The sequence below is a fragment of the Neolamprologus brichardi genome, chromosome 10 (genome assembly GCF_056152115.1).
Source record: "Neolamprologus brichardi isolate AB-2024 chromosome 10, ASM5615211v1, whole genome shotgun sequence".
NCBI classification, from domain to species: domain Eukaryota; kingdom Metazoa; phylum Chordata; class Actinopteri; order Cichliformes; family Cichlidae; genus Neolamprologus; species Neolamprologus brichardi.
Window position 1 is genome coordinate 17,792,082 of NC_142113.1, and position 27,919 is coordinate 17,820,000.

Here is a 27,919-nt window from a genome sequence, read left to right on the forward strand (position 1 = left end):
TGTAATTTGGAGGACACTTCGTGCTATAAAAGTTATGACACTGCCCCCTAATGGAGCACAGCGGCAACACTGTGCTCCATTTCCACTGTGCAAAGAGAAACCGGCTAGAAGCGCTCACCTTGTTTGCCATGCTCGTCACGTTAAAATCCTTTCCTCGTTACTCATGATGTCTTAAGGAAATAATTAGGATCTTTTAAAAGTCCTCAATTTAAAATAAATATTATGGAATAACAATGTACTGTATGTTTCTAAAATTTGAAAAGACTTTCCAGGAATAAGGGGCATTTTTATGCAGTCAAAAACCAACAAGTACTCATGTCAACATACATTTATTTATTTTTTGCATACATACAACATAAACTGCTTCATACATAAATGTGCTGTCTGCTGTGCACATAAATTATGGAACATTGGATATTAATGTGAATTACAGCTCCAAGTTTTCACTTTAATACATACAGAATATGTTCCACAACACAGACTCTTAGTTACTATGGATTATAGCCATAAAAAGGGACACCAACCTCACAAAAGGAGCATTTTATTTCCTATAAAATGTCATCTCGAACTGTGACATGACACAAAGCGCTGGCTAGTCACCTACTGTTAATGCAGATACAGTATCTACTGCACACTTTGAATAACACAAATGCATTTTAGAGATGACACTTACATGTAAGCAGAGGCAGCCGATACACTTGCTTACATAGAGAGCTACTGCCTTCATTGCAGTGAATGAAGATTATCTTTGCGTATTTTACAAGTGTTTGAACAGAAAGCAGAAGCATTAGTTAGGTGGCGCGTTCATAAATCTGATGTTCATCTGTCATGAACCACTGTAATGCTTTTCAAATAACATAATTCCTGAAGGCTGGGGGAAATGGCATGTGTCGAGGCATGGTACCTGTTGCTCATCCTTCTGCAAATCTATTGCTTATCATCACCGTCAACGTTAACGCTGACTAACAGCAGTGAAAAAGTGAAGTAGGTAATACAGGACAAAATACTGACACATCACCTCTGACAACACACACGCGCACACACCTGAAGAATGGTTACGATATCAGTGAGGCTCAGTCATAAAACACCCTCAAACAACTAAGGGATAGATATCACATGTGGATCAGAAAAAGCTGAGATTTTGACACCCAACACTCAAATCAAACTTCTGTCAGGAATGTGGGCCACATTGGAAATGTGTTCTGCTGACGCACCTGGGTCTGAGCAGAGTGTGTAGTTCAGTCTAATGAAGTCAGTCAAGATGGTACTCAGAGTACTCAATTGTACAGAGGCATTCTTATTTAGATGGAGAGTGGCATGAGAACCCCCCGAAACAGTCCTGTCTTGTATTGTCAACATTGCTGCGTAACAGCCTGTGTGTAGCCTCTGGCAGGCTGAGGGAATACATACACAGCTGCAGCCAGGAAAAAAGTGAATACAGTAGCTGTTAGTGCAGAGTCTGTAAGGAAATACACCGCTTATACTCAAAAGGGAAAAGCTCCGGTATTCCACTCTTAAGTCTGTACACGCACTCACATCCAAATACAAACACTGTCAAACACGATAAGAGACGAGTATGCACTTCAAACACATCACTTCTCACCACAGTAACATTACGATTATTCAGAATAAGTTCTATTAGAAATAAGAAGCATCTTAAACAAAGACTAAAGTGGAAAAAAAAAGAAGTGCCCTCTTGTTGATGCATGGCATGTGCTTGCTGCCATGAACACAGCTCACATCATCTTTGTACTGTAACACACACACACCACATTCTTTAATAGTTTAGTGTGATGCTTTGGATGAATCAAGAAGGATCAAAATAACAAAAAAAAAAAAAAAAAAAAAAAAAAAAAAAAAAAAAAAAAAAAAAAGCCCTCTTATGCTCACTCAGTCTTCAGGCTCAACAGCCAGGAGCGCACACGCAGTGCATTTCAGTTACTCTATGCAAACCACTGACACTGGTCAACCCCCCCCCACACACACACACACACACTTAGCAATTATTTTCCATACTGGAAACACACATTTATACATAACTTCTATGTATAGGTTTTGATAGAGGGCTACAGAATATGTTCAGCTAAGCGTACGAAACCTGAATGAACAGAGAGAAAACAAAATGCATTTCTATCAGCTGGATGAGATGATATTAAAGAGCATGGCTCCCTGGGTGAGCAGTCACATTAACTGACCTGTGCTGTCTTTTTCCACACTGTGGCTTTAGCAAGGAGGTGATGACAACCTCCAGTGCAAAATAAAGTACATTCATGATAAAAGCAAGCATACCATGTAATGCTTCAATTTTTATCTCACATACAAAAGAACAGAAATAAAACGTAGAATTAACTATATTTGCAAATCAAAGAAAACTGCTGCGGACAGCAGCAAACATCGGGGCAAATGTAAACCTGCAGTGCATAACCTTCTGTGACGATACTGTGAAAAGTAGATCAACTCCGGCGAGGAGCTCATTCAAAATGAAGGATATGAACCGTGGTGTGCAATTTTAAAAGTTACACAGGTTTAGGTAAAACTTTGCAGGCAAATGCAGCGTGGTGCACGGCCAAGGAATATTTTGATATTGCACAAGTGACTACACAAATGATTTGTGCGTATAGATATACTTTGATTAACATACTGTAGACACAAGCACATGTTTGCTGCCATGAATAAAAAATAACGATCAGAATGATTCTTAGTAAAATAAGTGTTAATATCCGGGAACGTAAAGTCAACAACACACTTTTGGGCTCATACTCTTCTCATCGTACTGCTTGAGGTACAAAGCCTTTCCTGTAATTCAGAAGGGAATTGGTCTATACTTCTTAAATACTGTCTCTTTTGTACATACACACATATACACATTTATCATAGATCTATACATATCTGGATATGCCCTTTACATATGAACTGTGATTCTATCTTTCCATTAAATCCCTGGGGAATAAGCCGTTGTCACTGGGTCCCTCTGGGAGCTTTGGGTTACTGGTTGCAGTTCTATTTGGGATGGGAGGAGAGAGGGTCGGGATTGCTGCAGGCATGGAAGATAACCACTCTGGTTCTAAATTAAACACAGAGCTGGAAGGCTGCATCTGAGTTTGGGGCACGAGGGAACTGGGAGGAAAGACTGGGTTTTGTGAAGTTTTGCTGGGAGGTTGAAAATCATCATCGAAAGTGACCCATTGCTTAGCTTGCTTTGCTACTGGGCCAGGTGGCTGGTGTCGAGGCGCGACGGCAGGTGGAAGAGATGAGGGTGCCACCATGGGTAAAGTGGGAGGAGGAGATGGGTTAAGGGTAAGAGGGAGTAAAGAAGCAGGGGCAGGATTAAGACTGGATGATGGTCCAAACAGAGACATGGTCTTTTGGAGTTGGGTGGTGGGTACAGCTGCAGGAGCTCCTGTTTGAGCTGGGGTGGGTATCAGTGGTGGAGTAAGAGACACAGTTCTCTGAGGGTTTGCTGTTGGAGGCGAAAGCTGAAAAGTGAAGTCAGGTGTGAGCGGGCGATGCTGCTGCTGCACCAGCGGGCCAGTGAAGGGGTTGGTGCTGCTGGGTCGGGCAGGAAGTGGGTCAGCTGAGAAAGGGTTGGGGGAGGCGCGTAGCGTCTCCTGAGAGCGACTGCGAGACGGGAACGGAGGAGGAGGGAGCAGCGTCGAGGCAAATGGTGACGGGGTGGAGAGTGAAGAAGAAGAGGATGAATCAAAGGCTTGCAAATCTGCTAGAGTGGAGGACTGGTGGGAGAAGGATGATGGGAGAGTGGTGGAGGAAAAGACAGCTGGCGTACGCCGGGAGGATCCTCTGGTCAGTGATTGGGTGGTGTGCCAAGAGGATGAGGAGGACAATAAATCAGATGCAAGTGTGTCAAAGGGGTCGGGCTTCCATTGTGCTTCTCCTTGAATCCCATTCAGTCCGTTTGTCTAAGAAAGGACAAAACAAAGAAAATGCTTCTGAGAGACAACAACAAATGCACTGTGAAGATACGAACCACGCACTAATATGACTGGAGTACTTAACTATCAAATGAACCATATATTTTGAAACAAATGTTGAAGGGACCCCTTGGTTATTCCTTGTAAACAAACTTGACTTGAATGACATTCCTAACACAACATTGCCGAAGCTTTTTCCCCCCTCCAACTTGTTTCCCCACCCATAAATGGTGTGACACACGCGCACACACACACGCACACACGCACACACAGACTCTACAAACATCACTAGGATCTACAAAAAAATGGTTAAAATAAAACAAATCAAAGGAAATGTCAAAAAAAATTCTGATGTCATTGGATATGAGCTCACTCAACATCTGCAGCACAGTGAACCCATATGAAAGGACAAGTGACAGGAAATGGATAACAGTAAGCATAACATTTTCATCTGTTTTTCTTTTTTTCCCATCCTTCTCAAATCTTTTATGGTTTTTTTATGGTATGTTGACGGACAAAAGAAGTAAAAACAAATGACGCTCCGCTTTATGAGCCTAACACACAAACACAAAAAATATGCAAGGCCTCATAGGAGAGCAAAACATTCAGGTTTGGCATTAAAAATAAAATCGATTACAAAATAAGAAAAAGGGAAGTTACTGGGTTTAATGTATGAAAGGTTTTAACATCAGGACTGTGCTATGGGTGATGAGACAAAAAGGTGGTTTAATATTAAGTACCTTTCACCCTGAGGGCTTCTCCAGCTTGTGAAAAAGAGACAAATGTATCAGAAAGAGCAAAGCAGGAAGAAAGACAAAGAACACTCAGCTCATCTGACAGAAAAGGAAGCAGAAAAAGATCTTTTTCTATTTTTGTAGTCTTTAACCCACATCAGTTTCATAAGTAGGTGTATAGCATCTTATTTAGTTAACCGGAGTTCAAAATCTGTCAAAGCAAACCCAAACAGCAATCTGGAAAAATAATCTCATTGTACTAATTAAATAATTGTGTAAGTGTGTGTTCACTACTTCCAATAATTAAATGAAAAGAAAGTTGGCAACTACCTGTGCAGCTGGGGCAGTCTCAGACTTGGCAGCGTCAGGCGGCAGAGCATGAGAGGAGCGGGAACGTGGTGGGGGTTTAGGAGAGGCTAAACTCGGCTGAGGCCCGGCGGGGGCGGCAGCAGCAGGTGCAGCAGATGGACCTGCTGCTTTAGGGGCTGGCGCTGGCTGTGGCTGGAGAGGAGCTGGAAGTGTGGGCTGCATTGGAGGTGGAAGCTGAGACTGAGCTGGAGGGGCAGCTGGCTGAGGCTGCATGGGAGGCTGCATGGGTGATGAAACCTGGGGCTTCACTGCAGGTGGAGCTGCAGGAGGTGCTCCTGAGGGTTGAGGACCTGAAGAAGTGAGGCAAGAGTGAGGAAACAGAAAACGGTTAAGGCTTAAAGTTGCTGTGTCACAACAAAAGACTTATTAATCAAATTTCCAGGTTTATTTTTTTCTGTGTATAATTAAATTAACTGGACATTTGAACACCTCTAAATGTAGCCTCTGTCTGAGATGGGCTGTTTTAGCTCCCGTCTCTTTTAGCTGTCCTTCCTTTGAGCCTAACATGTCCTGACTGGCTCGCAATAGGAACCTGCCCCTCTAAGACTTTTGATCCTTACAGAAACAAACAGTGGTAGCTGGATTTCACCAATTCATCTTGTTCTTTAATCAAAATGGCAATTTATTAAACACACCAGAAGCCGTTTTAGTTTGAAGGACGATTTTGGCGACATTTTTCACATTGGAATAGCTCAGTAATGCCCCACTATCGAAAATATAATTCATTAACCTCTATGAAAACATATTTCTTTACCCAGAGGCAGGTCAGCTGGTTTGGTCTGGGCACTGGGCACAGGTCGTGGGGCTCCAGGGTGGGTATCTGAAATAGGGCGAGGGGCCCCGGGATGCACCTCTGGAATGGGCCTTGGTGCTCCAGGGTGAGATGGAGGTGGTGGGCGAGACTGAGGTGTCACACTGATTACCCCAGCTCGAGGAGGGATATTCTGGAGGGTGAAGAAAGAAAAGTGAATAGAAATTAAGAGGTGGGCAAAATTTAAAAAAGAAGGAAAAAAGAAAGAATGATGATAAATCTTAAGTATTAAACTCACTGGTCTGGAAGCACCTCCTGGTCCAGGTGCTCCTGCTGCTGTCTGCCCTCGACCTGAGAGACAAACAAAGTGTAAGATAATTTGTTCCAAACAATACTGACCATGCAGGGTGTGCCCTGTAGGTTGAGATTCACAGAACAGGGACTTAAGATTAATAAGTTCAAGCTAAAGAAAATTTTAAAACGGCACTAAATATCATTCGAACAGACTGCAAACTGACCCAAACCTATGACAGACCAAATTCCCTGTGGCTGACTTTATAATTAATGATGACTCAGTCATTCCTGAGCTGCAGGAGGTCTGGGAGAGAGGCAGGCCTTGTTCTGTGAGCCAACTGCTTACCACAGAGAAAGCATACTCCTCATCTTTCACTATTCTCTTCTTGAGCTCCTCTCAGAGCCTGCAAACATTTTTCTCACGCCACTTGGATGTCTGTCTCTGTCTAACTAACTCCGTTAACTATACAGTTACCCCTGCCAACCACACGCACCCTTAATGTAACAGAGAAATTTAGCTAACCAGAGTCACCATCCTCCAGCCAAGGACAGGCGTATTTTGTATCAGGGTATTAACACATACCCAAGTAAAACACAACACAAAGATAAGCTCCCTTGTCTTTAATAGTATATGGATGCTCAGTGAAGCTTTGCATGCTATCAGGCACTCACCTGCAGCATCTGGCCGAGGAAGAGCAGGGCTTTTTTGTCCTTTGCAGCACAAAGGAAACCAAACCACATTTTGTTATACACAAACTGGGATAGTACTGATGGCCCCAAGGATAGTACGGTATAAAAAGCAGTAGCAAAAGCATATGCTGGCAATAATGCAGCAGTGCAGTGAAGCATGTGATGCTGTGAACACCCACCTGCCACCTCCAACTTATCAAAAGGGATTAGCCAAACTGAATTAAAGACCACCTCAAAGACCAAGAGATTTCCCTTCAACTCACATCATCTCCCCAGTTTTGACGACAACAATCAGACAACTACTCGTTTAGTCCGTAATGACAAATGACACACTTGTCAGGTATCCTTTTCATCAGTATGTGCAAATGGTTTTTAACAAAGTATGGAACTCATGACCCCTGATTTATTTTCATTGTCCAACTTTTTATACAGTTGTAAAATATATTTCTAGAACCCAATGACCTCTGGTGGATGTCGTGTACTGCCAGTGAATATTAAATGGGAAGGAAGAAATATAACCTAACCTGCAACACATCTCTCTTTCTCAAACACGCACACACAAGATTAAAAAAAAAAAACCCAGAGTAAAACATCTGTAAATCATCAATGTCATAAAAAGTCTAATTCACATTGATGACCGGGCGCAAAAATACAGGGATCTAAAAACAACTCCTCTCTGGTTACCTTGACTGCCCCTCCTACCAAGCCGTGGTTTGGGAAACTGGACACAGTCTTAAAGTCAAAGAGGGAAAACGATGTTTTGAAAATAAAGTACAGAAGGACACATGATAACCAATTTATTAAAACCAAAATTACCAAGTTTTGGTGTTGTTGAAACATCATGACAATGTCTACTATGTATATATATGTATATTACATACTACTCAGAAATCAAATAAATACAAGAAAGAGTAACCAATGTCTAAAACACTAAGAATACTGCAGGACTCACAGAGGGAGTACAGAGGGGGAGACACTAATGACTATATAAGAATTTATATCAGGGGTATCAAACATAAGGTCTTGGGGCCATAACTGGCCTGCCAAGACTCCAACCTGTGAAGGACGTCATACATTTTTATCTTTTAACTGCGTTTTAAAAAGTTTTACTGCTTTTCTTACTGATGAAGACCTCCACCATGGCCATTCACAACACATCAACATAATAAATTATAATTAGTAATGTTACACATTTACTTTTTAGAATTTAAGCCCAAAGAGTCATACGGACAGATTTCTTACCACACCAGCATTTCATTATAACGTAGCAAAACTGAGACCAAATGTTGAAAATAAAACTTCTTTATGCTGACATAAATCACTGGTTTCACCAGTCTGACCCATATCAGATCTAAATAGGTTGTATGTGGACTGCAATGTAAAAAGAGCTTGACATCCCTGATTTGTATCAACTACAAAAAACAAACAAATAAAAAAACCACACACACACACACGCACTATGGGAAGTACTGGGAGGATGCACATTTAAACTTGACCTAAGTGGTCTTCAGCACATTTCAACTGACAAACTTCATAAACACAGTTAATCTTGTAGCTGCTCCCCGTAAACCAACAGATCCAAATATCTCATTTCAAGTTTTCATGACACCCCAGCTGAAAAGCTCCAGCTAAATCCACAGTCCATCCAGATGTGTGTACATTCATTAAGGTGTGAAAGGTATGTGTTGCATTAGCGTTGCAGCAAAAAAACATAAATTTGGGAGAAAAATATTGTGTGTAAATTAAACTTAACTATAAGCCAATTTCAAAAGAAATGCCTTTAAGCCTGAGCAGCTCTCAGTTAGCAAAATTAAAAAAAAAAAAATAATCAGACTATATAATGTTAAGTTATATATCCAGCACAACGTCTGGTGTTATTTGCTCAAGAGCATCTCTATGACAGCTGAGCATGGATGGCCAGTAATTATTAATAAGCTTTTTGTAATATGTTATTCCTACAAAGCTTGTTTGTAATTAAACTCTAGAAGCAAAATGGTGACAATATTCAATATTTACATTAATCTGAAATCTCATAGCATATTCTTGTTTTACAGCACACACACACACACACACACACACACGCACACGCAAAGACTAAATGTTCCCAAATTAGCACAGATTCATTGCTCCTGTCTGCGTGCAATTCAAATGAAAAACAGCATCTGCTACATCCAGTGCTTACACACATCAACTGCACAGCAATCACTTTACCTCCAGAGTGCCTTCTAATTGGCTCAGGGCTCATGCCTCCTTTAGAAATAAGGCAAAGCATGCGGGAAAGTGAAATTGTTAGCATCTGCCTACGTGCCATACAATACCGGGGAAAAATATTAAACTACAAATTAAAATCCAAACTTCAAATTAAAGATTTATTTAACAATTTTTCTCTGCATAGCTCTAATGGAAAACAGCACTTGCTAAAAGCAAATGCATACGTAATGTAAGCATTTAACTACATAGCAATCACTTTACCTCCAGAGCTCCTTCTATCTGGCAGAGGGCTCATGCCTCCTTCAGATATCAGGCAAAGCATGGAAAAAAGGTGAAAATGTTATTGTCTGCCTATATGTCACAAAACCAGGCAGAATAATTAAAAAACATATTCAAACTTCTAATTAATGTTAATTTTCAGCTGTGTAGCTGGCATATAAAACAGTGCCTACTGCATGAAATGCTTAAGCAACCTAAGCATTTAACTGCACAGCAATCACTTTACCTCCAGAGTACCTTCTAACTGGCAGAGGGCTCATGCCTCCTTCAGAAATAAGGCAAAGCGTGGGAGAAAGTGAAAATGTTAAACTCCACAATGCAATACCAGCCAGAAAAATCAAATCTACAAACTTCCACTTAAAAGTGACATCTATTTTCTCTAAGGTTGCCTGCTTATTTGTTCTTAAAAATCAGGCTTCAATGAAATGTATGCATAAGACTCCAGAATTTACTCTACCTGAAGGTGGTGGTGGGCGTTGTGGAGGTGCTGCTCTGGCAGGGGGGGCGTTGGGGCGAGGAGGAGGTGGACGTTTGGGCTCCAGGCCTTGAGCTGTGGGGGCACCAGGCTGGAAGTCAACAGGAGGCCCTGTGAGGAAAAGATATATATGTAAGAGGTAAATTTATTTATTTTTAAAAAAGTAAGTAGATTAAGTGACAATTTTCACCATTTCCAAATGGGTTGAGAAAATGTATTCCTGCCCAGTTTAGAGACATTGTGAAAACATGCACATTTTCCCCAATGGTTCTTATACAATTTCTTGATCTAACAAAGCACCTGTTTAGTTTGGACTTAAGAAAAGATTATGTTAAAAATGTCACTTAAACAAAGAGAAAAAAGTAGTTTACTGTAATATACACATCATCTGCCAACACTAAACATAAATTACATCATCACGTATAACATTCCCTGATATTCCTTCCTCAGTTACAATGGACTTCAATCTGCTCCCACACATTACAAACAACAAAATTACAGTTTACATTCCAGCAGACACAGACCGCCATGAAAGCACTTCTTTACTAAGTGCCGTATTTACCTTGTGATGGTCGGGAGGGCTGTGCTCCACGGCTAGGTCTGCTGGGTGCAGCAGGTTCTCCATGGGTGGGGGAGGGACAGGGGCTACTCCTGGGCGAAGGGAGAGGGGAAGATCCAGGGCCAGTCCCTGCTCCAGGCTGCAGGTGCTGAGGAAGGATCTCCTCAACCTCCTCGTCCACATCACCTGGTACGGGACACAAGAGGGCATGAATTAATAACTGGAAACAGTGCCCTACAGCCATCATTTATAGTGCACATTTTTCAGGATAAGGACTGGGATTGCTTGGCAGCCATTCTTCACCTTCCATGTCGTAATCATCATCACCCACGTCTGTATCTTCAGCAAGCAGGGTGGAGCTGGCAGATGTAGGAATGCTTCCACAGATCCTCTCCACACTCATCTCTTCCTCCAGACTCTTGATCCAGCCTGGACTCTTCAGACGGATATCGATCACCTTGCCAAGGACCTTAAATGTAAACCAGGTGATACAGACAAGGCAGAATAAAGAGAGTAGTTACCACATACGCCACTGACAAGATAGAAAGATGATAGATATTTATATGAGAGTTTAATAGTGATAGAGATTTAAAATTTTTTGTCTTTTAGCTTTGGAATAATTTTATACTCGTGAAGACTTACAGTGGAAGCACTGAGAGACAGAGCAGCTAGAGCAGAGTACCCTTCCAAGAAAGTCACCCACATCTTCTCCTCAACGAACCTGCCCAAACAAGGCCACTGTCAATACACACTAACCATCTGAAGGTGATATGCCTGCCTCTTTGTATTAGGATATCAGGCTCACCTAATGAGGATAACTTCTCCAAAATTAGCAAACTTTTCCAGCAGCTCGTCTATGAGTGCATCATCAAAGTAGTCGTCAGGCCCGGAGGAGCAGAGTGACACCAGAATGGTGCCATCTGGAGGCCCCTGCCGGGCAATGACATCCTTGTAGACCTGATGCCGAGCCTCTGGGTCCACTTCTAGGATGTCCACATCTATCACTGCCACCACAGGCCTACAGATAGATACAAGGGAACGCAGGTCACTCCGATTATAGCAACACTTGATTTACAAAAAAATGCCACATTTTAACCACTGCTGTTTCTAATCTATGTGTTGAGATAGTTTAACTTTACAAAGTTTAATCTAAACCTTCACAATTCTATGCATGCTGTGAGTTACCTGTGGTCTGAGGTCTTCAGCTCAGCCCTTCCGTAGTACTTTAAAGTGCCAGGGCTCCAGGTTTGTTCTACATCATCATCACTATCTCTAGATGAAGAAGCTGCTCCTACTATATTCATCTCCTCGGCTGTAAAAAAAAAAAAAATACACAAACACAAATATATATCAATGCAAGCATATCCTCTGAGCTCCTATTTCTATTTTCCCTGTGTTGCTTTAGAGATCTGTAATAAAAAGGGAAAAATAATTTGGTTTAGATAGATGCAAAGTCAGTGAGTATAACCTAACCTGTTTTGTCAAAGTTCCACTTTCTCCTCTTCCAAAGTATACGGTCAGTCCAGGCGGGCGTGCGGCACTTCTCACTGGTGTCATAGTCTTCTGAGAAGAGGTCATACTTATAGGTGGGGGCAAAATCTAATTTTCCCTCAATAAAACCTCGAAAGACCTGTGGAAGACATTTTTAGATTAATATCTTCATCACAGGATCTTTGTAATCCAAAGTACATTTACATGAAGGAAGAGACCATACTATACTGTCATTTTATATAATTAACATTACAACACAGAACACTCAATTTTTATTTATTTATTTATTTTTACAAACTTTTGAGTACCAAAAGTTTGATATCAGGAAAAGCACAACATAAATTATTTATGTAAATCTGACATATTGCAATATATATTGAAACAGTGAAAAATACTGCTCTGCTGGTATCATCACATTGTTAGCAGATGTCCAGGCTCAGTCCCACAAATTAGCAGACACTCAAACGTGGATGCATAAAGTATAACATCTGCATAATTATGCATGTGTGCTGTAGGCTTTACCAAACCGGCATTCTTCTGGTCCAACAACTGGTCCCCTGCTGTCAAGGCATCCCAGTTCTGCTGCTTGATGAGGTCTTTTACTTCCTCATTAGGCAGACTTATACGATAGTTAAAGTCTCCACACCAGAACACATAATCATGTGAATACAGCAGACGGCCCTGGAGGGTAAGACTGATGTTATTAAGCATTTAACTTAGACAACAGGGTGTTTTCTTGACTTAATAATGTTATGGTTATTACCATGGGGAAGCTGAGTCTGCGTGTGATCTCATTGTAGTCGTCATTCCTCTCTTTGACCTGTGATTGGCCGGCAGCAAAGTGGGAGCAGACGAAGCAGATGCTGGTGGTATGAAACAACAGGCGGATTGCCACACCTCCTTTATTACCTGTGGCGCCACCCATTCCAGTTTTTACAGTATCAACGGCTACATCCCTGGAACACAACGAATATCAGATTACATCTACTACCATACACCCCTAATTATATAACTACTAATGTGGTTTCTGTGCAGCTTATACCTGATAAATGGTGCATGCTGTGGGCGGATGAAAACAAAAAGACACACTCCCACCAGCTGCTCTGAGGCAAGCAGCACATACTTGTGGTCCCGTGAGATATTTTTTTGGAGCTCAGCAGCCCACAGCTTCTGGTTGGTAGTACTGAGACAGGAACAAAATGAGGCATTACAGTGCAGATGATAAAGTTAACCAAATTATCATGTTAACTGTCTAACTGTTAAAAAACCCTCAAAGCAGTTCATGTCATAGTTCTGGCATTGTCTAATGACCTGAGCAAGTTTTAGCAAACTCAGGTCCAAACTGTAAATCCGTAACACCTTTTTTTTTCTACTTTATTTATTTTTCACTTTTAAAGCAATCAGTGTATCATTAAAGCTTATATTTCTTATCTTCAGTTTTTTAAAGGAAAAAAAAGCTCTAGTGTCGTTGTAATAACTACGAGACAAAGGTCTTTAATCTTAGATCACTATCTTGCACACATACCTGGCACTGACAATGTTTCCCGCATTCAGTTCAACCATTTCCTCAAAACCGATGGCAAAGATATCTATGGGGTTTGTTCTGCTGTCTGTAAAAAGGACAAAAATCTAATTAATGATCCATACGTGTAAATATTCTAATACCTTGATATATTCCATCATAAGAATATGGAGGATTTCAATAAATGTCTTTTAACTACACATGCAATATTTCAATTTTAACTAATAAAAAGTATGTTGGCATAGTATTGCATAATTACTGTAGGAACAGCAAAAGTGATTAACTATACTGTACCTACAGGGTTCTGATAAAGGACAGCAAGCAAGTATATAACTGTACAAGTTAGTCAGAAAATATCAGCATCTTAACATTTATACCAATAAGCATTAAGTACCAGAAAAGGAGCATGAAAATGTATTCATAACAATCCACCTTTTCTAGAAGCATTAATTACAATTTATTGTACTCTATAAACGTTAAATAATCAGATTTAGATGTGACATCAAACTTATTTTGCCATTCCAATTGCTATCTCAGTTTCGTGAACCTATATAAGCAGTAACTTTTCATATTTAGTATAGACATGAGAATTCTTCCCATCTAAGGGAAAAAATGTGCAAACTGTCAGAAAAAAACAACCAAAAAAAAAAAACCCCACTCAAATATTTCTCTTACCCTCTTAAATGCACCCAATAAATCTACAGATATATAAATATATATCTGTAGATTATATATACAAAAAGTCCAAAACACTGACATACCCTGGAACTCAGGATGTCCTGCATTCTTGGGAGCATCCAGCAGCCAGTCGTTGAGTGTCTGGTTGCGGAAAGCAATGCTTCGAAACTGTTTACCCCCATTGACATTCCAGGTACCGATGCAAACACGAATCTGCTTGGGCCTTGTGTATTTATGGTAGTTCTGACACATTCCCAACAATACTCTTGGAGATGCTGCAGAAGGGAAAGGATTTGAATTAAAATGTAATTCTACAGTTAGTTTAGTAAGTTTATGTATATATGGACGGCTGCACTCAGGGTAACAAAACTAGAATGGGAAACGCTAACCAAAAGCAACAAAACCAATGGAAAGGTGGTATTCATATACTATGAATGAAGACCACAACAATGTCATAAAACATGGGGCATGGGAGAAAAGGATGCAAATCAGAGCTTGTGCTGAAATACAACAAAAGGTTCACATAATCAACCTTGGTAATGGTTCACTGCTGTCTGTTAAATTTCACTTAAAGGCGTGTTACATTTCAATGCAAAATTAAAAACATCTTTTTTAAAAATGACAGTTTAAGAAGCCTGATGATATGCAACAGATAGTCAATTAAACCACTACCAACACTGGTTTTCAAACAAATGGAAAATAAAAAGTAAAACAAATTATAGGACAAGGTTATGACAGGGTAGAAAAAGATCCATCCACTGGTAGCAGTCTGCCAGTTACTATACCTGATTGTAAGACAGGCTCAGTGACTACAATTGTGTGCGAAAGCAGAGAGGGAGAGAAGGGAAAGAAGTGTGGGTTAACCAGCGCTGTAACAGTTAATACTGGCAAAGCAGTCAGTCAGGCCGGAAGAACGTTAATATTAAGCTTCCCACTTTAGTGACACGGTAGCTTTTGGCTAACAGGGCTATAACATACAGGAGCATACAGAAAACGTATCTAAGCAAAGAATTTTCTCTTGATGGCAGAGAAATAAAAATATATTATGAACATTAAAATGTAACTATTCACCCAAAAATTTTAGGCAAGATACATCCACTAATCCAATGACCCCACCCCCAGCATTTACCATAAAGACTGGAAGTGGTGAGCAAAGCCCGAGCTTTGTCTGCCAAATCACTGTTGAGTGTGGAGCCTAGCCTCAGGATGTCTATAGCCTCCTGCTTTGAACTGTCAAAGAAGTTGTTCTGGATGGTCCGAGTCACAGAACGAGCTCCATCTTTCAGCTTCCCCGCCTACAATAACGACAGGTATTCACACACAGTTCAAAAAACAATTACATAAAGCCACCTTAATTTTTAACAATGCTCTCATTTGGTGTGAAGAGTCTGTACTTTCCGCTCCAGCAACAGAGAGAACAAAAGAGGACCACTTCAGAGAGATCAAATGAATACAGTTTGTGAGAGAAGAACTTTAAAATGTCACTGATTGATGCGCAAGACCGTTTGATTTACAGACACTGATAATCTAGACTGATTCCTTCAGGTTCCAAGAAGATATCAGACAGTGCCCGATGATCATTCATTTTTTTCTTTTCATATTTATGTAAATCAGTGATGAGATCTCCATGGAGTGTCCGCAGCAGGTTTTTCTAGGACAGGGAACCCTCAATGGCAATACGACAAAGAAATAAACAGAGGTCTGAACTAACCCTCAATCATCATCACCATCCTCATTTAACCCAGACATGGAAATCAATAATTCACCACGACGGCTCAAAACAAAACATCAACTATCTTGTTAACTTACCACACAGGTAGAGAGGTCCAGAGGACAGCCGAAAGAGACAGCACACAAGAGTTAAGAAACAGAAGCACACAGTTCTACACACAGAAGATCAGCTGTCCATGCAGAACTGTCACTGCAGGTACTACATGCCCATTATTTATATTACTTACTAAGTCCATACTTGTATTATAAACTGTAATTTATGCTTTAATATCCAAGTTAAAACTAACATTTTAAAATTCATGTCAAATAGGATAGGATCGTTCCTATTTTTAATTACAGCTTTTTATGCTTCCCCCTCTGTTTATATACTAGAATAAACCCATCTTTGGTTCGGTGCATGTCTATCCAGTAACATGACTGCAGTTCAGACATATCAAATGTAGATTATTAATATTTAAAAGGTCACACACTTTAAATATTAAAAGTTGTGACCTATGTAATAGTAGTAGTAGTAGTAGTAGTAATAAAAATAAAAATAATAATAATAATCATATATCCAGAAGCAACAATTAAAGTTTGCTGGAATATGCTGCGCTTTATCAGGTAGGCCATAATCTAGCTGCTGGCAGGGAAATTGAAAAATTATTTGAAGTGCTTCCATTGTGAATTACTGCTAACCTGCGTATCGTGTGCATTTTTGCTGCAGTAAAAGTCTGTACCTTGGCCTTGCCATCCAGGGCCCCGGTGCCTGCATAGATCTTACTGACGGAGTCACCATTAGCGGACCACATGGTCCTAAAAACCTCTTGAAACCTGGCCACCAGCTGTGGTTTCTCTGTCAAACCCATTTGTTCCAACTGCTTAGGCAGCATCTGAGGAAAGGAGGTTGACAGGGGTCAAACTAAAATCCTCTTTAAAGACTACAGGAGCAGACAAGCTCAGCAGTACTCTTACCTCGAGAGCAAAAAAAGCTTGGACACTGTTGGTTCTATCCAAACAATCCAGGCAGTTGGTCCTCATAGTCCCTCCCTGAGTCCTAAAACCACACAATAAAGAGTTATTGCAGCTTTTTTCCCCCATCATGTACACTTAAAACTTTCACTGGTGACAATGGCATAATAAAACACCTGTCTACACAGGGTATCATTAAAGGCATTTAACTTATTAGTTTACATAGTGCTAAAATTGCTGCATGACTTGTGAACATATCATGAACAGAAGCTTCAACTCAAATAATAATCAGATGCAACTAAAAAATTAAAAGGTACAAGGGAATGTTTTGGGTTTGATTTTTTGCATAAATGAAACTGAGTGTGTTTTAATAGTAACAAGAAATATTTTTAAAATATCCATCCTCTTCCACTTATCCACTTCAGTGTTACAGATTACAGATCTCTCATGGGGTAAGAGGTCGGGTACGCAGGCATGCAAGCACCAATTTCTCACCTTAATATCCCAGTTTCTCCAGAATAGTAGAAGAAACCACACTCTTCTACGAATTTGTTGAGCTGGGGCTTGAGGACACTGTGAAGTTTGTCTGCCTTTCCACCTTTCACATTCTGATGGTAGTCAAAGTTCACCATTTTCACTGCTGAAGCATGTTCTGATGCTTTCAGGTGACTCTAAAATGGTGAGACAGGTAGACTTACTTCCTCAAAATCAAATCTATTGCAAAACTATTTTGCATGCAAGGTGTGTTGCCTTAACTGAAGGGCAAATTAATTTGCATTGCAAATCATTGACCTGAATTCTTGAAGTATGTCATAGTAATGTGTGAACATCCCGGTCGCATAGTCAGAAACCATTTTATATATTTTAAACACAAACTCAGCTCACTGATGACATCAACAGCATTTATGGCAATTACCCCTAACATATGACACCTTAAGTCCCAAGATTTCTAGCTGGTGCTAAACGTATAACATCTTTTGCATTTGCAGCTATATGGGGTTTTATACTTCATTAGGTAAACTTCCTGTGTGGTTTGAGGGCAACTACAAGACCACAGAAAAAGACAGGGTTCGAGATCTTATGATAAAGGGTAAAAATAGAGGATGCTGTGGTGTGTAAAATATATATATGTAAAATAGAAAAAAATGAATAATGCTCTTTACTGACTCATTCACCAGAAAACCTGAGGTAGTCTTTCTTGAGCAGCAGTACCCACTCACTTGAATTTTTTTTCCCTGCCCTTATGGCGTGGGCTTACGTGGACACAACAGAGAGAATCTGTTTGAACACACATAGCTTACTGCTAGTGTATTTTGGAATGTCATCCTCAGATCACTGTTAACAGACAATGTATTGACCTCTCACCTGAAATGCTTTGCTGAGCATGTGTTCCCCTTCTTTACTTCCAAGCAGGTTGATTATCACCTGCTTACCATACAACCGCCTCAGTGCAGTAAAGTGTCTGCAAAACACACAATCTGATATAGTAAGCACTTTATAAAAATGACATTAAGCAGATTTATCTTATCCTTTACAAGTTTTGCTTAAAAATAAATAAATAAATAAAAAATTTCATACTTTGTAACAATAATTAGGACAGACAAATACAAATGACTCATCTATGATTAATCACCAACAGCCTAGTTTGCATCAAAAGTCCTCTGTCACTGTAGCAACCTTAAGACACAACTCTGTGGCGTACTGTTGTGCAAACGCGAGCGCTTCACCCACATTTGCAACTTAAATGGGACCTGTAATAAAAACTTATTTAGAAGCAGCGTATGAATAAATAAGTCTGACAACATTAAACTCACGCAGCCCTCTGTTCTTAACAACAACACTGATAACACAACAGCAGCAGCAATGATGAGCCTCTTTGCACACTGAAGTGCAAAGTGGCAGACTCGTTACTGAGATTGTGAAAGAAAACGTGTTCCTAGTGTCCAAAACAGCAGCACTGTTCCTGTAATCACTATTAAAGCCTTTATGGAGAAAAAGCTCGTGGGAGTCCTTCATCAAAGCACCTGATCAACAAACTAACATGAAGAAAAGCCAACTTTTTAGCTGCTCAATCCACCGCAATCTGTTTTACACAGCGAAAAATTGAGGCTGTGACTGAAAAGGGATGTGAGTAACTTGTTATAGCTTTGCAGATCTTGACAGATCTGAATCCCACTGAACACCTATAGGAGACAAAGACAGTGCTCTTTATCACCACTAAACACCAAAAGAGGGATTCTTTTATAAGAATGGTGTTCAATCCCTCCAGTGATATTTGAGAGTTATGGAGAACTGTTGAGGTGCTGTTCTGGCAGCATCTGGTGGCCTAATACTTTCTAAGACACTTAATATTGTCTGTAGGTCTCTTATCTTAATGTTCCTCACAGCTTAAGATCAATATATCCACATGTAGCTCAAATGTTCTCAAGCTGTTCAAGCAAATGTTCAAAGCTGTTCTGAGCCACACTCTCTTGTTCCATTGTCACTTGTAAGGCCTGTTCCTACCTTTTAATCTACCTTGCCCCTCTTATGAGATTTCCTCTACAAATGAATGCGGGTCGAATCCAGAAAAAGGACATTTCTATCCATGTCAACCAAAAGCCTGCACAGGACCTTAAAGCCTGCCTGGAATTCTCTTCTGGTTATTTCTTACAAGGGGGTTATAATCTTACTTTAGCCTGTCTGTTAACACCACTGTTAAGATATGTGCTGAATTAAAAGTGATATGTAAAAGCTTTGACTGCAGTCATATTAATGGAAAAGAATACATGTGTAAAAGCAAAGCTTTTACAATGACATTCTTGGCTGCAAACAAAAACTAACCAGATATCACAAAGGATGACTCATCATCCCTTTGCTGAATAGATATTAGAAAGATTAGTAGCCCTGACAACTACTTAGAGGGAAAAAACAAATAATGTGTTACACAGTACTAATGATTTAAAGTCTAATATACATTTATATTCATAACTCCATTAAAATGCTCCACAAAAAATGAGCAGAATCCAAAAGATCTGGAAATCAAAGACGTGCTGACAGAACTCTGTAAGACATATATGCTGGAATGCACAGTGAATGACATGGCTACTTTGAGACTGGTTGGGTAGCTGCTGTGGGCTGATAAGAATGGAGTTCATACTATCAAGGTGTAACCCACAGATTCGGGTCATCATTTTTGTTCTTGATGACCTGAGTGTACGCTTCAGCAACAATGCATTGAGCTTAAAGCAAAGGAACTTGCAGCTCTGTTCTGTTGTTAACCCTACAGCTGTAATGAGCCAATTCACAGTGAAATTCTAGAAAAAAGAAAAAAAAAAGTTTCATTTTATAAAGACTAAAGTCAAATTGTTCTTATTGGGAAAAATCTTAACTTATTTAATGCTTATTAAAACATTTCTGTATGTAAAGAAACATTTATTTTTAGCAGACGGACATTAAGACATTGAGAGCAGTTTCATTTTTCACTTTTTTGATATTTAAATTTAACCAAAAATTATTGTATTTAATGAGGCACAAATAAAGATAGCTGTCAAGAACACACACACTAATAAACCAACCTCTGAGGACACACTGCAATTAATGTCTTCTTCACAAACCTTAATAGTTTTTCTCTACTGTGACGAGTACATGTGATATACAGGAATAATATAGCATTTCCTCTGTGGTTCAGAGGAGTGGCTATCTGTGGTAGGCCAGATAAAGCTGCAGGAAACTGCTACACACAAAAAGAGCTGTGCACACAAAACAATTTAATTACCTTTCAAATGCCGGCGCATTTGCCTCAAATCCCCTTGAGAGTTTGACACGATGAGAACCAACCTGGAGAGACACAAGTCACAGTGTCCTTCTTTGGTGAAAGATACAAAAAAAGTCTGTTTTCTAAACACACACACATTGCAGATGACCAGAAAACCTTATGATGACAAATGGATTTCGGAAAGAAAGTGTAGACACTTGAAATGAGGAAACGAGCTCTTAATAGGGCCCAAAAAGAGAACTGCTTAGGAAAAGAGCAACATAGGTGCAGAACGGGGAGATTTGTTCCAACAAAAACACTGAGCAGCAGATAAATGATATATTGTAATTGATCAGCATTTTCCCACATTTAGCCTCTTTTTCTCATATTAATTCTCATTTTGAAAGTATGCTGATACTGAGCAAATCATCAGTCTCATAGGCAAACATGACCACATGAGCAGACCTGGATAGGCTTTGCAAGACATTGGCATTGTGAGTGTACTACGGAAGTCTCTTGACTCTGCAGAGCATGTCTCTTCTTGTTCCTTTGTTATCCCTACCCATTTCTGCCTCACTCTGAGTTTACATCTTCTCTTCTCATTTGGGCATGGTGGCTCAGTGGTTAGTATAGCAAGTAGTCCTGGGTTTAAACCCAGGAAGGGCCCTTGAGTTAACATGTTTTCTCTGCTTATGTTGGTTTTCTGTGGTTTCTCCCACCATCAAATAACATGGCAGCTTAAGGCTGGCTATCTGTGCCCAGGACACTCTTGCAAAAGAGACTCCTAGTCAGCAGAGTTTTACTTCCTGTATAAACAAAAGTTGATTCTCTCTGTGTTCAAATATTTCTCTTACTGTCTGTGACAGCTTGTTAAAACAAGAAAAATTACAGCAACACTCCCTCATATTTCAGCTAGCGACTCAGGATGCTTTCTGGGTCTAAAAAAACTAGTTTCTCTGGAGATAATACTGAGGTCTATTACTGAGTACTGATTTTCATTGTGTTGTGGAAGGTTTTTACTTCCCTAAGAATCTTATATTTCCCTTTATTCTGCAGTGTGTGTTGAGCTTAGAATTAATCTGCTTTGTTTGCTTCTATGCGCCAATGTGGCCAAGCCTGGGCATGTGTAGAAGGGCTAACATTTTTGCTCCATGCTGTTGTCATTTGTCACTTCTCTCTTTCTCTACTGTTGAGCAGGTCTATGCTTTGCATATTTTATAACTTCCTGAGATGGCATCTGAAACTATTCAGGTTACAGCTGTACAACTCAGACCTGCAGAATAACTGCGGTCAAATCAATTTTCTTACTTGCTCTGAATTCAAAAGCATCTACTGTTCTAATATGCAACGTTAACTAAATAAGCTTTGTCACCGACTACAGAGTTTTTTCACATTTCGTCTACTAATCTATAAAGCAGTAACTTATTAAATAAACATTTTCAAAATTATTTAGAATTAACTAAGAGGGATCAACCAATCACTTTAATGATTTACAGCCTTAATACTACACTACAAATATGATTTGTAGACTAATTAATATCTATGTCTAATGTGCATTAACTGAGGAAAAAAAATAAATCAGTAAATTTTACCATTGATAAACCAAATGTACAAAACCTGCTCAGGAGATATTAGAGAGTATGAGGGGGAGAGCTTAAAAGCCACAACTGGTGGGGATGAAGATCTAAGGCAGTGCGTTAAAGCAGGAGGACTACAGTTTTGTCTGAAAACAACCCCAAGCCCAATACCCAGTGTTTTGACCAAACCAATGACTTTGTGGACTGAATAAGTGATTAATTTGATTTTAGCTTTTTTTAAGAGCTCCTGCAAAATTGAAAAGCTCTGTCCATATTATCAAATTAAATACTCATCCAGTTGCCTGGTGAATATCAGCGGACACAATGAAGGGAAGTGCTTCGGGAATGTTTTCAGATCAGGTTCTCTCACCTGACCAAAGATGTCTGGGAGCTGAGGAAAACAGAAGAATGCCCTTTACCAAACACTATCACTGTCATTAACCTCCCCCACATCTGATCTAATATTCCAGGCTGTGCAATGTCAGGATAAAGGGAAGAAAATCCCACTTGTGTTCTTTGTGACGCAAATTAAATAGGTGATTCCACTTCCTGATCAAAATAACAAAAATGTTTTTACTCTGTACAGATACTGAGTATAGGAAGAAAATTCCATCAAGGGATTCCCCAATTTTCACAGATATCCTTTGTCATTGCACAGGGGAACACCTATCTGCAGTCTGAAAGCACCAGCACCAGCAAAGCCAAAAAAACACAACACAAACAAAAAAGTTATACCAGGTGGAGGTTCTCAGCCAGTCTATTAGGGTGCCGATTCTCATTCAGTTGCAACAAAACACCCTTAATGGACTTTTTCTGAACACAGCAACAAAATGTGTTAAAAAGTGTGTGATAAATATATGCACTCCATTCTCTTCACACTGTGTTAGACAGACACATCTGCCATGTTTAAACAGTAAAACTTTTTTTGGCTTGTTCTGCAAATGACCGGTGCCAGTTTCATCGGTTCTTTAATTCACGCACACTGTTCCAGCATGCCAAACTGAGCCTCATCTATAACTACAGTATCAATGATAATAATGACCAGCTTTTTAAAAAAAACAAAACAAACAAAACACCCCCCCCCCCCCCCCCCAAAGATCAGCCCTACTTTAATTTTGATGAAATTTTGAATTTTGAATTTAATTTTTTTTTTTTAGTGTGTGGCTTAATATAGGAAAACCACAATCAACAGTTGTATGGGATACATTTAGCTTTCATTACCTGGATTCCCGGCTGTTCCCAGAAAAGAGGAATGGACCCACGGATCTGTATGAAGGATGAGACTTTGTCATCCAGGAAAATAACCTGTTCAAAACAAGATTAAAAATTTGGTTTAGTGTATAATGTAACATTTTATGAAAAGAAATTAAATCCTAAAATAAGTAAGATGGGAAAAAAACTAAACAAAAAACACACATTGTATAAAACATCCATCTGCATAGGTGTATACTCGCGTGTGGTTTGTAGCTGAATGTTCAGGAAGCAAACGTAATGTAAAGCAGAAATCATAAAACAGACTATGTGTCGTTAGAGGCCATGAGCACAACCTGTCAACACATGTTTGATCCTCAGCTTTTTACTGTGTCATTTTTTATGGCAAGTATAAGGTTCCAAAAACTTTAACAGATTTCACCTGCTCCGTTTCCACAAAGTTGGCCACTTGTCCATCATCATTTGTTCCTCGGACATTGAACCGCGTGCCGGCACGCTCTGAGCTTAAGCGTGAGAAGATGCATGCCTTGGCTTGTTTGTGCCCTGCATAGATGGTCCTGATCTCCACACCCCCACACATCAGCCTCAGCAGCCAGTCGTCACAGTTTACACCGTAATGTTTTAGGTGCAGATGCAGAGATTGATTCCTAGTGATTCACAAAGTCAGATGTAACCGTAAACACAGAGACCAGTTTTGCAAATCACAAAAATTCCCCATATCACAAAATGAGAAAAACCATAAATTATAGCATATCTATAATATTGGAACAGTACTGCTTTTAAGTTCCTACCAAAAGAAGCGGTTATCTGTAGTGTCTTCTATGATTCTGCGATGTGCATTAAGACTCAAGTCCATGCTGACTCCAGTGGAAGACCAGGCAAAGTAGAAATGTCCTGAGTTTAGGACCTTTCGCACCTCAGCAATTCGTTCCTCATCTCCTGGATCATTCTTCAGTGATATAAAGTCTGTCTGCGTGACCCTGAAAACTTCTGAATCCTGCACCTTTCCCACGGAGCTGCAGCCTGTCACAACCACAAGACTGTGGAGCATGGAGTCACCTGTGAAAAAATGTGAATATAATTTTTTTTTTTTTTTTTTTTTTACCATATCTAGTGCACACTTATTTCCAGTTTTCATATTGTTTTTTTTAAATTATTTGACACTACTAGGATATCTTTCCAAGTTCAAAATAATTCTTAAAGGGACAAATTCCCTTTAAGCCAACTATCATTTGATAGGCTTGCAAACAAACAGACTGAACAGCAGGTGGGTGGGGCTGCTATGCTCACAGCCAGAGTTGTGTGCCTGATATCACAATATGAAGGATATTCTCTCTGACATCATGAAGATGCAAGAGTAGAAAAAAAAATCCTGGATATCAAATGTTTAGAACTTGATAATCTGACCTCACTGTTTAAAACACAATTTTAATATCAGCATCCACAACTGTAACATTATATATATGACAGAAAAAAAGTATTTTACATCCACTATAAAGAAAAGAAGGAGAAGAAGCAGTGCTGGAGTGTTAAGAAAGGAAATACAGAAACATTACAAAATTAAATTCTGGACAAAAAATGGTTAAAATCGCAAGCCACTCAAATCACAGCTTTAATCGTTTACAGAGCTTTTTTATTGTTGTGATAACAAGAGCCTTGAAGGGCACATGGAGGACATGAGAAAGCAGCTTAGAAGAAAGCAGCAATGGTGACAAAAATCAGAGCAAGTTCACAGTCAATCAGGAATGGACCCATCTAGGAGCAACAAGCAAAACACATTCTCTCGTCTTACCAAGGTTTAGGCGAAGAACACCCAGAATTCCATAGGCATCTACTATCTTGGTATATGTGTTTTTAATAGCATCCTTCTCTGCTGCCGCTAGAAGACAAACAATGGCAACAAAATTTAAGGAAAATATTGCACCACCTTCCTTTGAAAATCATAGCAATATATCACATCCACCACTACACAATAGGGGACAAGAATCCTTACACAGAACAGCAACAGCTGCTGATTCAAACATGAGGCATTCCTCCCTGGCCCTAGTTTCCACTATGACACTGTAAGGTGGTGGGTCCAGCTTGTGGTAAATACGATATCCCTTGCTGAAGGCCATAATTGATCCAAGCTGGAAAAAAACCCTATGTTATTACCTGGAAAACAAGAGAAATTAAAAAAAGAATGACAATAGATCAGAAAAGAAATATTCTCACATTAAACACCTGCAATTTAATGACGATAAAAGCATCAGAAAGGTGACCTCAAATCTGATCACTTTTTTTTTAAAAGATGTCTGGCTCAAGATCAAAGTTATTACAGTTAGTATAGCTAACAGACTAAACCAAAGGTAAAGACATAAACTTCTCCATAATTTTGCAACACTCTTATTGTGAATTTAACGATTTCGGGGTTTCTTTTATTTATTTTTTTCCAAATTTCTATTTAAACTCATAATTAGGCAATAATTAAATTCCCTAATCCGGAAAGGGGGTAAACTTGCATTGCGAAATCCGAAGCTTAACGTGAGATCAAGTGCAGATGCAGCTCAGGCCCACGCCTATAATTAACTAATATAAAAAATGAGTACTGCAGGTAACTCAAGATTGCGAGTATCAGGAGCACTGCGACTGATAACGGTACTTGACAGTTAGGCCGGGGGGGCTTAAATACCATCCATTGGACAGTCACGACTCCGTAATTCAACGGCAGAACAAACGCTAACGTTCACCATCGAGGTAGCTCAAATGCTAGGTTTTGTGCAATCCTAGACCGACAAGTAAAACGACAGATGACAGTATAAAACGAAAGTAGTAGTAGTAGCTGCCTTTAACCTCTGCAAAGCTAACTGGAAACGCTAGCCAAGTTAGCTGGATGAATCACAGGGATAGCAATGATTCGCTAGCCTACAATATTTTGATGGTGGCACTTATCTGCACGTCCGGGGTGATAAACTGTTACTATTATATACATTTAACAAAGTCGGCCATGTAAAACATTTGCACGCAAACATAATTTACATTTCTGCAATTCTTACTACCGACCGGTTTTTAAAGAAATTATGTAGAAATAACACAATTTATCTGGTCTTACCGTCTCCCCCGCCGGGTTGTAACTCCGCTGTCACAACAAAATCCTTCCCGGTGTGTTGGCAAAATGGTACATTCCGACGCAAACGTCCGCCTACCTCACGTTACCGTCAAGGAAACGTAAAGCGCAAGCCTTAGTACAAGAAAAGCATTGAAGTATGTAAATTAAACGTTTTGCAAGCGTGCAATATTTTAAATTCGTGTTAATATGCAGTTATGAACTACCCGACTTAAAAAAAGAACCCATGAAATGTTTTGAGCAATTCCACCCATGATTGACAGCTGCTTTAATCCAATGAGTCCAACAGAGAACACTGCCGTCCAATCGTGTGTGCCTAGAGGTGGGACGTCGGCATTTCATAACCTCTGACATTTCTGTATAAAACAAGCGCTCCGACCTTCCTCATATAAACAACATTGGCCGGGGGATAAGTAATTGTGATGTATGTGACCCTGACGATTTTTTTAAACAGGTAGGCGTCAAACAGAGGTAGCACTGTCTTGTTTTTCTCAACATGCTAGAGAAGGTTAATGCTCATCTGCTATCTTCCGGTGGGATCTCCTCCAGCTTGTCAAGCAGGAACGTCGTTAGATTGTCTACTATTTCATGTAATTTTTCAGCCTGTCTAGACATGTTGTTTATCGACGTTGTAGTTCAATGTCTCTAAAACAACCAAACAAATAAAGTATGTTTGCTTCCATGTAGATCATTTCTTATTATTTGAATCGACTCTCTGTTACCAGACTCTGCTTTGTTTATTTGTTTGTTTGTTTTTCTGTTTGTTTGTTTTTTGGAGGTGCCTGTTTACTTGTTTTCACGACTGTTAAAGATCCAAAAGTTTCAGCAAAATAAAATGTGCTTAGAAGCTGGGGTTTGATATTCTCATTTGAATTTTTACCACAACAATAGCCATGTATTATGGTGTATTTGATTGTTTTAAATATCTGACAGTGCAGTGTATTGTTAATTTTGTGACCTGTGTTCAGGCTTAAATCTAACTATCAACTGTCTTTCATATCTTCTCACGGGATACTTTTTAGCCCTTAAACATGAAGAGGCTTTTCCTCGTGGAGCCGGTGGTGGCCCTGTATGCTTTTGCCACTTTCCTCTACTATCCGCTTGTGCAACAGTATGCATACAGGAGAATCTGGCTGCAGGTGACAAACACCACCTACCTGAGCTCTGACAACACTTCCAGATGTGTGGCAAACAGCAACAGCAGCAACCAGTCTCACTATAATGAGGTTAGTCTTTAATCACTAAAGGTGTGTTATCCATTCCGGAGATTTGGAGTATCTTATTTTCTTTTTTTTTCCCACCACACTGAAAACTAAAAACATTTTGTATATAGCAAGGATTGTTTAAGAATGAATGCCATGAAAAAAATCAATATTTGGTGCAAACATTCACCTTTAAACCAAGACACAGATTCTTTTAGGTCAACAGCTTTTCATGGTGTTGGGTGGCACGTTGTTTCAATCATCTAAAAAAAAAAAACTGTCTGGAGCTTCTATGTGAGTTTCTTACATATTAATTCCAGACTGACATGTTATGGATATGACTCTGGATTATTTACATGTTTTTATCCATATGAAGGTAGTTCATATGGATAGGACTTTTTTAGGAGGGGAGGTAACAATGT

General features: G+C 39.6%; 2 protein-coding genes across 6 annotated transcripts in view; one reads left to right on the plus strand and one right to left on the minus strand.

Annotated features, from left to right (window-relative positions):
• Window positions 1-2,293: 2,293 nt before the first annotated feature.
• synj1 (synaptojanin 1) lies at window positions 2,294-26,530 on the minus strand. 4 transcript variants are annotated; one of them, XM_087847324.1, is made up of 33 exons: window positions 26,281-26,530; window positions 25,183-25,343; window positions 24,982-25,068; window positions 23,981-24,248; window positions 23,611-23,836; window positions 23,199-23,282; window positions 20,422-20,483; window positions 18,030-18,126; window positions 17,160-17,335; window positions 16,668-16,749; window positions 16,433-16,585; window positions 15,112-15,277; window positions 14,768-14,791; window positions 14,066-14,257; window positions 13,308-13,392; window positions 12,825-12,965; window positions 12,546-12,738; window positions 12,305-12,463; window positions 11,765-11,921; window positions 11,477-11,603; window positions 11,097-11,309; window positions 10,934-11,012; window positions 10,595-10,760; window positions 10,295-10,477; window positions 9,715-9,843; window positions 9,484-9,522; window positions 9,240-9,278; window positions 8,979-9,017; window positions 6,750-6,788; window positions 6,082-6,134; window positions 5,787-5,976; window positions 4,994-5,322; window positions 2,294-3,917 (listed from the first exon to the last, which is right to left on the minus strand). In XM_087847324.1, exons 2-33 carry the CDS (start codon window positions 25,304-25,306, stop codon window positions 2,922-2,924), a joined length of 5,097 nt encoding a protein of 1,698 aa, XP_087703450.1. In that variant the 5' UTR covers window positions 25,307-25,343; window positions 26,281-26,530; the 3' UTR covers window positions 2,294-2,921. The 4 variants fall into 4 exon arrangements, with proteins under 4 accessions (XP_087703450.1, XP_087703448.1, XP_087703447.1 ...); XM_087847322.1 differs by lacking the exons at window positions 6,750-6,788; window positions 8,979-9,017; window positions 9,240-9,278; window positions 9,484-9,522 and having other exon boundaries at window positions 15,112-15,268; XM_087847321.1 differs by lacking the exons at window positions 6,750-6,788; window positions 8,979-9,017; window positions 9,240-9,278; window positions 9,484-9,522.
• A 94-nt stretch (window positions 26,531-26,624) lies between these two features.
• The window catches only part of slc46a3 (solute carrier family 46 member 3), an 8,062-nt gene continuing 6,767 nt past the window's right edge, over window positions 26,625-27,919 (plus strand). For both annotated transcript variants that reach the window (XM_006800093.3, XM_035911743.2), the window contains exons 1-2: window positions 26,625-26,749; window positions 27,318-27,521. In XM_006800093.3, coding sequence (XP_006800156.1) covers window positions 27,327-27,521 — 195 coding nt within the window. In that variant the 5' untranslated portion in view covers window positions 26,625-26,749; window positions 27,318-27,326. The remainder of the gene's footprint in view (window positions 26,750-27,317; window positions 27,522-27,919) is intronic.

Coding starts and splice junctions, on each gene's coding strand:
- synj1 (XM_087847324.1), bottom strand. CDS start 25,306: ATGGCCTTCAGCAAGGGATATCGTATTTACCACAAGCTGGACCCACCA. Junction 17,336..18,029: donor TGCTCAGCAAAGCATTTCAG/GTGAGAGGTCAA, acceptor TCACCATTTTAG/AGTCACCTGAAAGCATCAGA. Junction 11,922..12,304: donor ACCAGAAGAATGCCGGTTTG/GTAAAGCCTACA, acceptor TGTCTTCCACAG/GTCTTTCGAGGTTTTATTGA.